At 41.7% G+C, this 14,700-nt stretch overlaps 1 protein-coding gene across 1 annotated transcript in view; it reads right to left on the bottom strand.

Annotated features, from left to right (window-relative positions):
* LOC124596471 (brachyurin-like) overlaps positions 1-14,700 on the bottom strand; it is a 65,822-nt gene that overhangs the window by 12,680 nt on the left and 38,442 nt on the right. The window contains exon 6 of the mRNA XM_047135612.1: positions 9,256-9,398. Within this exon, the coding sequence (XP_046991568.1) occupies positions 9,256-9,398 (143 nt within the window). The remainder of the gene's footprint in view (positions 1-9,255; positions 9,399-14,700) is intronic.

The following is a 14,700-nucleotide window of genomic DNA, read 5'->3' as shown; positions in this document are numbered from 1 at the left end:
CCGGTACTATTAAAGAAATTATATCACACACACCTGCTGAAGCATTAGGAATAATAAAAAAAGATATATTCTAATAGGGAATTAACGATTTGGAACGACCATATTAGCGAGCTAATAACAGACAAAAAGGAGACTTATCTAATAACCTTTCGTCATCTAATTACATGAATTACAGAGAGAATTATAAAAATAAAACTGCTTTAGGAAATAAAGAAATACGAAAAATTAAACGGTAAATTTCGGATCGATATGCTATGTGAAATAGACCATGATAGTCATATAAGATAAAACAAAGCATACAAAGCTATGAAGGACTTGAATGAGCAAGCACGAGGTCCTTTACAATTAAATATAATATGCGAAAGGAAATGGTTAAAGTAATTCAAATTTTTATGAACTGATAACGAAATGTCTGAAATAAACAGCAATGTTAGTGAATCTATAGGTCTGATAAGAACTGGGTAATTTAATCCAAGAAACAGAGAACAAAAAGCCACCGAACACTGATAATATAAACATGGACATGATTAACTATATAGCTGGTCCAGTAAAGAATAGACTTTCAACTTTTGTGAATGCTTGCTGGCTGAGAGGACGTGTGCCACATGAATAAAATGAAGCTGAATTTACAAGAAACGTGATAAATAATAATGTGCAAATTACCTTGGACTGAGTCTGGTAAATCCTTGTTACACACTGCTAAAATTATTAACAAGAAATTAATACCAATAGTGGAAACAAGTATGTTAGATGTATAACATGGTCTTGGAAGAGGTAGATCATGTTCTGTTTGTCTTTTCACTTTGCACATGTAAGTGAGAAAAGAGGAAAATTTAGATCACGAACATATGATGCTTTTACGATTATAAAGAGACGTCTGAGAAGGAAAAGCGGAAAACGCTGTAGGACTCACTTAAGGAAATGGGAATTCCAGCACCCCTGATTAAGGCAATTCAGTCATATTTCATAAAATAATAAAATAAGGATCTGCAGTGTAAGAGATAGGACAGACTCTGTTGACTTTAATCAAGGAATTAGATAAAGTTGTCCACTGTCCCCCATGCTGTTCGATGTTTCAAGACGATATCATTCATAAATGGTTTATCATGTTAAGTGAGACATGATGCTGTTTACTGATGATCAGATTATAACAGAAGAACCACAAATTGCAGGATGAAAGTTGAGTCAAACTGCCACTAAATACGGAATGGGAGTACTGGTAGATAAAACAAAAGTGGGGCATTTCAAGGGTTGTTACTCATAAGGGCCAAAACTGTTATAGATGGACAAATCATTGAACAAGTAAGAGAATTTAAATATTTAGGGTGCAATTCTAAATTTCCGAACTTGGATGACGTAGAGCTAAAATTGCCTAGTTCCAGAAATTTCTGTGGAACCACGCCACTTACATTTAAGAGAGCCGTTCGGAAAGAATAATTAATTAAATTCTGAAAAGTATGGCAGCGAATGTTCGACCCTAACATCTGATCAATTACGATTAATCGAATCATCGGAGAAGTGCCTCTGCTTTGTAGCGGGATATTCGTTGTTGGACGGTAAAGGGAATGCCGATATTAGACAAGCACTACATGTTGAACGCTTTACTAATATAATTGAAAATACCGACATCCACTAAATCTACATCATATTCCTCAAGACATCTGACGGTGCGTGGCGGGGGCTACTACCCTGTTCCACTCGCCACTGGCGCGTTGAAACAGTGATTATCGGTAAGCCTCCTGTATTAGCTCTGATTTCTAGAATTTTCTAGCCGTGGTCATTTCGCGAGATATGTGTGGCAGGAATTAATATATTGTCCGATTCTTCCCGGAAAGTGTTTCCTTGAAGTTTCAATAACAAACTTCTCCGTGATGCACAATGCTTCTCTTGTCTGCCTCCGGAGTTTGTTGAGCTTCCCTGTAAGGCTCTCGTGTTGACTAAACGATCCCGTGGCGAGACATGCCGTTCTTCGTTCGATCGTCTTTATCTCTCCTATCATCCTACCTCGTAAGGATCCCATACAGATAAACAGTCGAACAAGCACTTTATAAGCCGCTTCTTTTGTGGATGAGATGAATTTCGTTAAGATTCTTCGTACGAATCTCAGCGTGGGACCTGCTTTTCCTATTATTTGTTTTACGCGCTCATTCCACTTAAGCTCCTCCTCCTTAGCTAGGCAGTCAACGTGTCTGACTGCCTGCACCATTCATCAATCCTCTGCAGGTCATTCTGAAAACCGGTGCTGTCTTCTGGCGTAGCTACTTTCTTATAGACAACCGCTTCGTCTGCGTTCAGTGGTAAACAGCTTCCGGCGCTTTCTACTAGATCAGGGCTTCCCAACGTGTGGTCCGCGGATCCCTTAGGGGTCCGCCGGCTCTTTCTAGGGGGTCCGCGGCCACCTTTCACCAAATCGTGTAAAATAATGAGTAAAATGATTGAATAAAAATGTGAAAATCAAATTCATCACTATTTTTTTTTCTTGTGAACAGGTCGTATCCCCAAGCAGCCTTTGCGGTTCCTAAGTGAGAACGTATACACAGTTTAGTGCCGGAGAATGCAGCTTCTCTGATCGATTGCTTCGCAGCAATACGGGGGGCGTTTGTGAGCCGGAGCGACCTTTCTCAACCAATCACAGCGCTCGCTGGCGCGTATGGGCATCATTAAATGTTAAACTTGCTTTGTCAGTGCACTACATATTTCATAAGTCGATTTTTGACCAGTTTATTACTTCTAACATGCATCGGTGGTTGAAGTCAGGATTATTGAAGAAGGCTGCAGTTTCTCCATCGCCTTCACAACAAGGGAAGTTTCCGGTTGAAATGAATGAGGAGGGAGGACGACCAAACGAAGTCTTTACATACATTTGAACATTTTTCTTCGGATTTCACGAAAAACCACACACACACACACACACACACGATTGTTACGAAATATGCATGCTCCTTACACAACAGTAGCCAAATAGTGGAAGTGAACAGACCATAAGCGGTAGCTTATCAGCAGCGAACAGTTTGGACGTGACGTTGATTGCTCTTGGAGGAAGACAGCTCCATCGTGTGAAATTCCAATTAGCAAGTAATTTTAATCAGACTATAGTGTGTTGAACAAAGGGAGTAAATCCAGTAGTAAGTGTCTGGATACAGTAGGAATTCAAATTGGATCGTTAATTTCAAGTTGTTATCATTCATCTCAAAACCAAAGACTATTGATACTTCGGGCGGGGGGGGGGGGGGGGCGGAGGGGTTGGAGGGGAGTGGGGGCATTGGGAACATGGCACTTGCATTAAGAAACTTTCAATTCCCATGGGTTTCGCTCTGAAATTTAAAGTTACTGTGCTCTTGAGTGACTAGGGTTCCGCCATGGATTTTCGACTGAAGAAGGGGCCCGCCAGCTGAAAAGGTTGGGAAGCCCTGTACTAGATCATTCATATACACTGTAAACCGTAATAGTCCTACCGCACTTCTTGGAATATCCCGGTAATTAACTTTATATTATCGATTCATGTGGGAAGGCCAACTGTATGCCTAATGAGAATATACATTATAACACAACCAGAAATAGAAGCGTTGCACGCCCCCTAAAGAGTTATCGTGAACAATTCTGAGGGGGTAAAGGCGAAAACGCGTAGTCCTTTAGGAGGATAAAGGTGACATACAGTTATCACATTGCAGTTGACAGATTTCTACCTTAATTGATCGCAGAAGGAAGCAGCATGCCGTAATGTCTTCTGTAACCAGAATTCCTGCATGACCTGCAGATACACGAGACGTCACAGCACGCTGCTTCATCTACGTGATTACTCTGCTATTCACAATAAAGTGCCTGGCAGAGGGTTCAATGAACCACCTTCAAGCTGTCTCTCTACCGTTCACCCTCGAAAGGAGCGCGGGGAAAAACGAGAACTTAAATTTTTCTGTGCGAGCTGTGATTTCTCTTATTTTATCGTGATGATCATTTCTCCCTATGTAGGTGGGTGCCAGCAGAATTTTTTCGCCACCGGAGGAGAAAACTGGTGATTGAAATTTCATGAGAAGATCCCGTCGCAACGAAAAACGCCTTTGTTTTAATGATTTCCACTCCAATTCACGTATCATGTCTGTGGCACTATCTCTCCTACTTCACTATAGCATAAAACGATCCATCCTTCTTTGCAGTTTTTCGATGTCATCCGTCAGTCCCACCTGATGCAGATCCCACAACGCACAGCAATACTCCAGAATAGGGCGGACAAGCGTGGTGTAAGCAGTCTCTTTAGTAGACCTGTTGCACCTTCTACGTGTTCTGCCAATGAATGGCAGTCTTTGGTTTCCTTTACCCACAATATTATCTACGTGATAGTTCCAATTTAGGTAATTTGTAATTGTAATCCCTAAGTATTTAGTTGAATTTACTGTCTTCAGATTTGTGTGACTTATCGAGTAATCGAAATTTAGCTGATTTCTTTTAGAACCCATGTGAAAAACTTCTCACTTTTCCTTGTTTAGGGTCAATTGCCACTTTTTGCACCATACAGATATCTTATCTAAATCATTTTGCAAGTCGTTTTGATCATCTGATAACATTATAAGACGGTAAATAACAGCATCATCTGCAAAAAATCTAAGACGGCTACTCAGATTGTCTCCTTTGTCGTTAATAAAGATCAGGAACAATAGAGGGCCTATAACACTTCCTTGGGGAACGCCGTATATTATTTCTGTTTTACTCGATGACCTTCCGTCTATTACTATGAACTGTGACCATTCTGACAGAAAATCACGAATCCAGTTGCACAACTGAGGCGATATTCCATAGGCACGCAGTTTGGTTAGAAGACGATTGTAAGGAACGGTGTCGAAAGCCTTCTGGAAATCTAAAAATATGGAATCAATTTGACATCCCCTGTCGACAGCACTTATTACTTCATGGGCATAAAGAGTTAGTCGTGTTTCAAAGGATGATATTTTCGGAAACCGTGCTGACTATGTGTCAATAAACCGTTTTCTTCGAGGTACTTCATAATGTTCGAATACAGTATATGTTCCAAAACCCAACTGCAAACTGACGTTAATGATATTGGCCTCTAATTCAGCGGATGACTCCTACTTCCCTTTTTGGGTATTGGTGTGACTTGAGCAATTTCCAGTCTTTAGGTACGGATCTTTCTGTGAGCGTGTGGTTGTATATAATTGATAAATATGGAGCTATTTTATCAGCATGCCCTTAGAGGAACCTGACTGGTATACAATCTGGACTGGGGGCCTTGCCTTTATTAAGTGACTTAAGCTGCTTCGTTACACCTAGGATATCTACGTCTATGTTTCTCATCTTGGCAGTTATCCTTGATTGGAATTCAGGAATATTTACTTCGTCTTCTTTAGTGAAGGTGTTTCGGAAAATCGTGTTTGATAACTCTGCCTTAGTAGCACTGTCATCAGTGACTTCACCGTTGTTATCGCGCAGTGAAGGTATTGATTCCGTCTTGCCACTAGTGTGCTTTACGTATGGCCAAAATCTATTTGGATTTTCTGCCAGATTTCGAGACAGAATTTCGTTGTGGAAATTATTAAAAGCATCTCGCATTGAAGTACGCGCCATATTTCGAATTCTGCAAAACTTTGACAATCTTGATAATTTAGGGCTCTTTTAAATTTGGCATGCTTTTTTTGTTGCTTCTGCAACAGCGATCCTACCCGTTTTGTGTACTATGGGGGATCAGTACCATCACTAAATAATTTATGTGGTATATATCTCTCACTTGCTGTCGATACTATCTCTTTGAAAACATTCCACAGCTTTTCTACACTTACATGATCAGATCGGAAGGAGTGAAGACGGTCTTTTAAAAAGGCGTTAAGAGCATTTTTATCAGCTTTTTTTAAATAGATATACTTTGCGTTTCTTTTTTATGTTTGTAGGAGTTGCGGTTTTCAGCCTAGCAGCAACTGCCTTGTGGTCGCTAATCGCGGTATTCGTCACAATAATCACTATTTGTCCAGGATTATTTGTCGCTAAAAAGTCAGGTATGCTTTCGTAACTATTTACGCTTCGAGTGGGCTCATGAACTAATTGTTCAAAATAATTTTCTGAGAAAGCATTCAGTACAATTTCGGATGACGTTTTATGTCTGCCGCCGGCTTTAAACGTATAATTTTTCCAGCATATCGAGGGTAGATTGAAAGGACCACCGACTATAATTGTATGAGCGGGGTACTTATTTGAAATGAGACTCAAGTTTTCTTTGAACTGTTCAGCAACTATATCTTCTGTGTTGGGGAGTAGGTTGATGTTGTTGTGGTCTTCAGTCCAGAGACTGGTTTGATGCAGATCTCCATGCTACTCTATCCTGTGCAAGCTTCTTCATCTCCCAGTACCCACTGCAACATACATCCTTCTGAATCTGTTTAGTGTATTCATCTCTTGGTCTCCCTCTACGATTTTTACCCTCCACGCTGCCCTCCAATACTAAATTGGTGGTCCTATGATGCCTCAGTATATGCCCTACCAACCGATCCCTTCCAGTCAAGTTATGCCACAAATTCTCTTCTCTCCAATTCTATTCAATACCTCCTTATTAGGTATGTGATCTACCCATCTAATCTTTAGCATTCTTCTGTAGCACCACATTTCGAAAGCTTCTATTCTCTTCTTGTCTAAACTATTTATTGACCACGTTTCACTTCCATACATGTCTATACTCCATACAAATACTCTCAGAAAAGACTTCCTGGCACTTAAATCTATATTCGATGTTAAGAAATTTCTCTTCTTCAGAAACGCTTTCCTTGCCATTGCCAGTCTACATTTTATATCCTCTCTACTTCGACCATCATCATTTATTTTGCTCCCCAAATAGCAAAACTCATTTATTACTTTAAACGTCTCATTTCCTAATCTAATTCCGCAGCATCACCCGATTTAATTCGGCTACATTCCAATATCCTCGTTTTGCTTTAATTGGTGTTCATCTTATGTCCTCCTTTCAAGGACTGTCCATTCCGTTCAGCTGCTCTTCCATGTCCTTTGCTGTCTCTGACGGAATTGCAATTTCATCGGCGAACCTCAAAGTTTTTATTTCTTCTCCATGGATTTTAATTCCTACTCCTTAATTTTCTTTTGTGTCCTTTACTGCTTGCTCAATATACAGATTGAATGACATCGGGGATAGGCTGCAACCCTGTCTCACTCCCTTCCCAACCAATGTTTCCCTTTCATTGCCCTCGACTCTTATAACTGCCATCTGGTTTCTGTACAAATTGTAAATAGCCTTTCGCTCCCTGTATTTTACCCCTGCCACAATTTGAAAAAGAGTATTCCAGTCAACATTTTCAAAATCCTTCCCTAAGTCTCCAAATGCTAAAAACGTAGGTTGGCCCTTCCTTAATCTATTTTCTAAGGTAAGTCGTAGGGTCAGTATTGCCTCGCGTGTTCCAACATTTCTACGGAATTCAAACTGATCTTCCCTGAGGTCGGCTTCTACCAGTTTTTTCATTCGTCTGTAAAGAATTCGTGTTAGTATTTTGCAGCCGTGGCTTATTAAACTGTTAGTTCGGTAATTTTCACATTTGTGAACACCTGTTTTCTTTGGGATTGGAATTATTACACTCTTCTTGAAATCTGAGGGTATTTCGCCTGTCTCATACATCTTGCTCACCAAATGGTGGAGTTTTGTCAAGGCTGCCGCTCCCAAGGCTATCAGTAGTCGGTAAAATGATCCAATTAACAGTTAAGTCCGATTGTCAGGTATAACCTCTATCCACACTATTTCACACGAACTATATACTTTAATTTCACTACAACGAAAACTTCCTCTGACAGCAATAAATACTCCACCAACAATCGTATTTAGTCTATTGTTTCTGAACACTGTAAGATCGTTTGAAAAGATTTCGGTTTAACTTATTTCCGGCTTTAGCCAGCTCTCTTTACCTACAACTATTTGAACTTCAGTCCTGCTTATTGCATCTGTAGGTGATCGTTGATGACTAAACGCATCAGCTGTGGACAGATAACTTGATTGCCTTTTTTCTGCTGGGAATTTGCCCTGTCTCCTCTGATGACGTTAAAAGATGCTGCCTGTGACACTATTCTTCTCTATCAAGCTTTGCTGGAGTTCTCATTGCATCCATGGACGGATGCAATTCTTAAGTTTCATTGCTTTCAAATTTAAAGCTGTTCTTCAGGTCCTCTAAAGGTTTTCGACATTATGGTGGATCATCTGTGTAATGTAACGCCCTTAGTCTTCCTGCCAGCACATGTGTGTACAAATGGTGGCTCGCTGTGATTTACATGTGTTCGTTACAAGTCATTTATTCTGACGGGAAAGGTTCGTTTCTCATTACTTCTCTAAATTGGTACTTAAAACATGCGCTCTCGAGAAATTACCGACAGTACATAAAGGATATTTCTGTAACTAACATGGTGAAGTTCTGAAACTGTTCAAAACTGCGAAGCAATATTTTCGGAGACCTGGTATTACGAAAATTGGTCAGTATTTTTCTGTACAGAAAACTTGTGCTCCTTTCTTATTGACCGACATATTGAAGCAATTATTATTCCTTAAAATAGAAACTAACATTCATCTGCACGTAACTTGGATTGAAACAGGAATCTAAAATTAACAATATATGCATTCAAAATTAAATTCTTCTCATCTTTTAGAATTTCCATTAATAAAAATATGATGGCTGGTCAGTCAATATTCGGTCATATACACTGAAGTTAGCTCTCATACTTCCTCGATGGACTTGCACAATTAAAACAAATGGATGAACATTTCGATAGGCTATGCTCGACCCACTTACAAAATATACTTCTACAGCGAAGGCCTTAACTCACTTCAAGATTGGAGGACGAACACTGGAAGAATAGTTTATGTTGTACCTGACCCTTTCTAACATATTTTTATTTTCATTATAGTTCATAGACGAAACACACTCCAGAAAAGTGCACTTATAATGTCAGTTGAAGCAAATGGTCTGTCAAACCGTCAATTGTCACATTCGGTATGTGTTTCGATCATATCACTGATCCAAACTGTTACTCTATCTGCAGCGTTTTATTACCAAACCCTTTTGCTAAAGATGGGTTTGGCAAAGAATAAATAAAAATTAATGTTGATGTCGACTACTCAGAATAATTCCTATACTACAATGCAATATTACTTATGAACTTGCTTTTATGTGATAGTATTTAGCCAACGATGAATCTGGTTGCGTCACTGTCTTAACTAGGAACGCCACGAAAAGGCCAAAATTCTATCGATGTAGGACTTACATTGCATGGTAGCTGACCCTGTGTTCCCATAGCGCATATAGCATTGTCGTCCACGAGGTCGCTACCGTGGATATTTTGACAGTCAGCGTTTGTCCAGATCTTCACATTGATGTACTTCAGGTACGAACTAACCGTCCACGCATCTGTAACAAAGACAGAATCGTCTACATACTGAAAAGACAAGCAACTGATGAAGCATAGAGATTGTCATGCAACTACTATACGAGAAAACGACATCCAGAAACTTCAATAGCGCAGTCTTAAAACTACACAGATGAGCCAAATCATTATGACGACTACTAACCCTACCACAAGACTGAATGCCGCCTGGTGCTGTTACGGGAATCAACTATATCGCATATTTCTAATAATTAGTCACTTGGATGGCTTTGTCATTTTCTTGGATAATACCTGCTACCTTGCAAGTTTTGCCAATTTTTTGACATATCACTAGATGTTGATGATCTTGTATTCCACTACACTGAAAGGAAGCTGTCTCATTATATCCCTACTTCCTCAGGTTAGTATTGCGCCGCGTAACGCCATTTCTCAAGTTGTTAAGCGCTCTCCATGTCGAGAACGGTGGATGATAAACAGATGCAAGCGTTTGTTAACGTCTACTTATACAGTTTCGTCATAAATCTTCTCGCCGTATTTTAGGTGGCTCGTCTAAAAGTTTTGTAATTTGCATAAAGCTTAATCGGCACTTCAGTCTACTCGTGACTTATTTGGTAACCGTACAACTGGTGCCTGTGGTCATCAAACTGTTTGCTCCTTTCAGGCTGAGTTGTAAGTTGTCTACTGATGGTGGGTGCAGCTATGCGTGGCTAGATGAGGAAAGCAGATAAGAAGAGCAGAAATTAGAGGTTAATCATTATTCTGGTAGCGTCTAGAGATCGTGTTGCCACACTCAAGTTGGCAATGCGCGTCGATACCACAAACTTTAGCTATCGTTCGCTGCATTCTGCAACGACGTATGGTAGGCGCTCCTCAAGACCACGCTTCCCTTCTCAGTACGGCAGCGCACTCACACTGAGGTCAATATAGCGTCGTGCTCGGCACAGTTCGAGACCTCAGCTTTAGGAATCAACAACACCGAGTAGACAGTGCTCATGAAGCTTCAGATGGACATATACCTTTACCAATGTTGAACATTGTACTCAAAGAGAACAGTTTTGTTAATTAGTGCCTCAAGTAATGCTTTGCTAGCCCATGACATCTGTAAATTATCCAGTACTACTACTGCAAGAAGTGTGTCAAAGTTAAGTAAATCTTGTATTCATTTATATATTAAAGTGAACTAATATTTCATTTGTTCTAGTACTGTGAGCCTTTTCACACAGTTGTGGCCGGACGATACGGCTGTAAATGGGGAATACACTGACGTAAGTGATTCTGACAAACTGCAGACTGGGCCTGTAGCTTGGAAAGGATGAAGCCGGTGCATTCTTAGCGCGTTACTGTCGTGCACATCTGCGCAAAGTGGTTGAAGGAGGTTTCAACAACGTATAAGCTACAGTAAATTAGACGTCTACCTCTCATTATGGAACATGGGGGTCAGAGGCTTTCCCGGCTCCTGTAGCAGGATTGGCGGCGTTCTGCGGCGTATCTCATGACAGGATCCACAGCTCTACAGCAAACGACCCTAACGATTTCCCGTATTGACCCAATGCCATCGTCAATAATGGCTGCAGTGGGTACTGAATCATCAATATTGGATGGCGGATCAACAGAAAATTGTCACCTGGTTGGATGAATCACATTTCTTGTTATACCAGGTCGTGGTGTGCGTATAGTGTCGAAATTGAGATACAAGCAGACTTAGATAAAATTTCCAGTTAGTGTGAGGAATAGCTGCTAGTCTTAAATGTGGAAAAATGTAACTTAATGCGGATGCGTAGGAAGAACAAACCTGTAGTGTTCGGATACTGTACTGCTAGTGTCCAGCTTGACACAGCCAAGTCGTTTAAATATCTGGGCGTAACGCTGCAAACCGATGTGAGTGCAACGAGCGTGTGAAAACCATGGTAGGGAAGCATCACATATAGGTCACTGGTGCGACCTATTCTTGGGTACTGCACAAGTGTTTGGGATCCGTACTAGGTTGGATTGAATTAAGGTATCGAAACAGTTTGGAGGAGGGCTGCTATATTTGTTACCGGTAGTTTCGAACAAAACGTAAGTGTAACGGAGACGCTTCGGGAACTGAAATGGGAATCACTGCAGGGAAGGCAGCGTTTTTTTCGGGCAACACTATTAAGAAAATTTAGAGAACAGGCATTTGAAGCTGGCTGCCGAACGATTCTGTTCCAGCCAACATACATCGCGCTTAAGGACCACGAAGATAAGATACGAGGAATTATGGCTGATGCGTATAGTCGTTTTTCGCTCGCTCGATTTGTGAGTGTAACAGGACGGGAAATGACGAGAGCTGGTACAGGTTACCTTCTGCCACACGCCTTACGGTGGCTCGCGCATTATCCATGTACATGTAGACGTAGATGATGGTATTTGGACACGCTGTCATCCAGAAATTTGGCTGCATGAACCAAGCACTGTGCCACAAGTGTAGGCCAGTGGATTCAGTATTATGCTGTGCGCGACATTTACTTTGGCTTCGTCGTAGTAATCGACGGCACCGTGACAACTGTGCAGTACGTGAACATAACTGATGAACACCTGCTTCAATTCATGCTTGACGTCTTCCCTAGTGGTGATGGTATATTTCCGCAAGATAACTTGTAGAATTACTTTCCTTAACGACAACTGAAATTCGCGCGAAGTTTTCTTGTACACATGGGATATAAAATCAAAAGAATAAAAATCTTTAATCACACGGCATATAAATATCAATGTACAGGATTTACATAATTACATTTCTACTGCAAATCGTACTTAAGTTCCTGGCAGAGGATCCATCGAACCACCTTCTCTATTATTCCAATCTCGAACAGCACACGGAAGAAACGAACACCTATCTCTTTCCTTGCGAGCTCCGATTTCCTTTATTTTATGACGATGATCGTTTCTCCCTATGTAGGTCGGTGTCAACAAAATATTTTCGCATTCGGTGCGGGAAGGTGGTGATCGAAATTTCGTTAGAAGATCCGGGCGCAACTAAAAACGTCTTTGTTTTAATGATGTCCACCCCAAATCCTGTATCACGTCAGTGACACTCTCTCCTCTATTTCGGCATTCTACAGAACGTGCTGTTCTTCTTTGAACTTTCTCGATGTACTTCGTTAATCCTATTCAGTAAGGATCCTTGAACGCGCAGCAGTGCTCCGAAAGAGGACGGACCAGCTTAATGCAGGTAGTCTCTTTGGTAATCTGTTACGTTTTCTTTCTGCCAATAAAACGCAGTCTTTGGTTTGCCTTCGCCACCATATTTTCTATGTGTTCTTTCCAATTTAAATTGTTCGTAACTTTAATTCCTACTTATTTGGTTGAATTTACGACCTTTAGATTTGATTTATCGTACAGCCGAAGTTTAACGGATTCCATTTAGCACTCATACCAATGACCTCAGACTTTTCATTATTTAGAGTCAGTTTCAAAACGCTGTAGAAAGAGAGCCACTGTAGGAGCAGTGGAAACATCATGGGGAAAAAAGCTAACGAAAATTTGACCAAGAGACGGGGCTGTAAATGTCAGAATATGTGTACCAATAGACGCGAGGCACACAGCTGTTCCTCAGTTTATATGAAGATGGTATCTGTTCTTTCGGACATGTTTGAAAGAACAGATACCATTTTCATATACACTACGGGCCATTAAAATTGCTACACCAGGAAGAAATGAAGATGATAAACGGGTATTCATTGGACAAATATATTATACTAGAACTCACATGTGATTACATTTTCACGCAATTTGGGTGCATAGATCGCGAGAAATCAGTACCCAGAACAACCACCACTGACCGTAATAACGGCCTTGATACGCCTGGGCATTGAGTCAAACAGATCTTGAATGGCATGTACAGGTACAGCTGCCCATGCAGCTTCAAGACGATACCACAGTTAATCAAGAGTAGTGACTGGCGTACTCTGACGAGCCTATTGCTCGGCCACCATTGACCAGACGTTTTCAATTGGTGGTAGATCTGGAGAATGTGCTGGCCAGGGCAGCATTCGAACATTTTCTGTTTCCAGAATGGCCCGTACAGGACCTGCAACATGCGGTCGTGCATTATTCTGCTGAAATGTAGGGTTTCGCAGGGAGCGAATGAAGGCTAGGGCCACGGGTCATAACACATCTGAAATGTAACGTCCACTGTTCAAAGTGCCATCAGTGCGAACAACAAGTGACCGAGACGTGTAACCAATGGCACCCCATACCATCACGCCGGGTGCTACGCCAGTATGGCGATGACGAATACACGCTTCCTATGTGCGTTCACCGCGATGTCGCCAAACACGGATGCGACCACCATGATGCTGTAAACAGGACCTAGATTCATCCAAGAAAATGACGTTTTGCCATTCGTGCACCCGGGTTCGTCGTTGAGTACACCATCGCAGGCGCTCCTGTCTGTGATGCAGCGTCAATGGTAACCGCAGCCATGGTCTCCGAGCTGATAGTCCATGCTGCTGCAAACGTCGTCGAACTGTTCGTACAGATGGTTGTTGTCTTGCAAACGTCCTCATCTGTTGACTCAGGGATCGAGACGTGGCTGCACGATCCGTTACAGCCATGCGGATAAGATGCCGTCATTTCGACCGCTAGTGATACGAGGCCGTTGGGATCCAGCACGGCGTTCCGTATTACCCTCCTGAACTCACCTATTCCATATTCTGCTAACAGTCATTGGATCTCGACCAACGCGAGCACCAATGTCGCGATACGATAAACCGCAATCGCGATAGGCTACAATCCGACCTTTATCAAAGGCGGAAACGTGATGGTGCGCATTTCTCCTCCTTACACGAGGCATCACAACGTTTCACCAGGCAGCGCCGCTCAACTGCTGTATGTGTATGAGAAATCGGTTGGAAACTTTCCTCATGTCAGCAAGTTGTAGGTGTCGCCACCGGCGCCAACCTTGTGTGAATGCTATGAAAAGCTAATCATTTGCATATCACAGCATGTTGTTCCTGTCGGTTAAATTTGGCGTCTGTAGCACGTCAGCTTCGTGGTGTAGTAATTTTAATGGCCAGTAGTGTAGATAAGGCTTTCCGGCCAATGGTCTTCTTCAGTGCGGATGCACTCACATTGCCCGAACTCTTACGGGAATCGGAAGATTGACTGCTGTGATTGATGAGTATAGTGGCAGGGGCACTACAAACGTTGTGTTTTGGACAATAAGCTGAGAATGTGGGTCTCACGCGGAGCGTGCCAGAGGTAAGTCCCTATAGCCGCACTATCCTCTGTGTCTTCGGTGGCTCAGACGGATAGAGCGTCTCTCATGTAAGCAGGAAATCCCTGGTTCGAGTCGCGGCCGTG

Source organism: Schistocerca americana, chromosome 2, assembly GCF_021461395.2.
Source record: "Schistocerca americana isolate TAMUIC-IGC-003095 chromosome 2, iqSchAmer2.1, whole genome shotgun sequence".
Classification (NCBI taxonomy): Eukaryota; Metazoa; Arthropoda; class Insecta; order Orthoptera; family Acrididae; genus Schistocerca; species Schistocerca americana.
The sequence above is the reverse complement of the archived record's forward strand: the minus strand, read 5'-3'. Positions and strand labels throughout refer to the sequence as shown.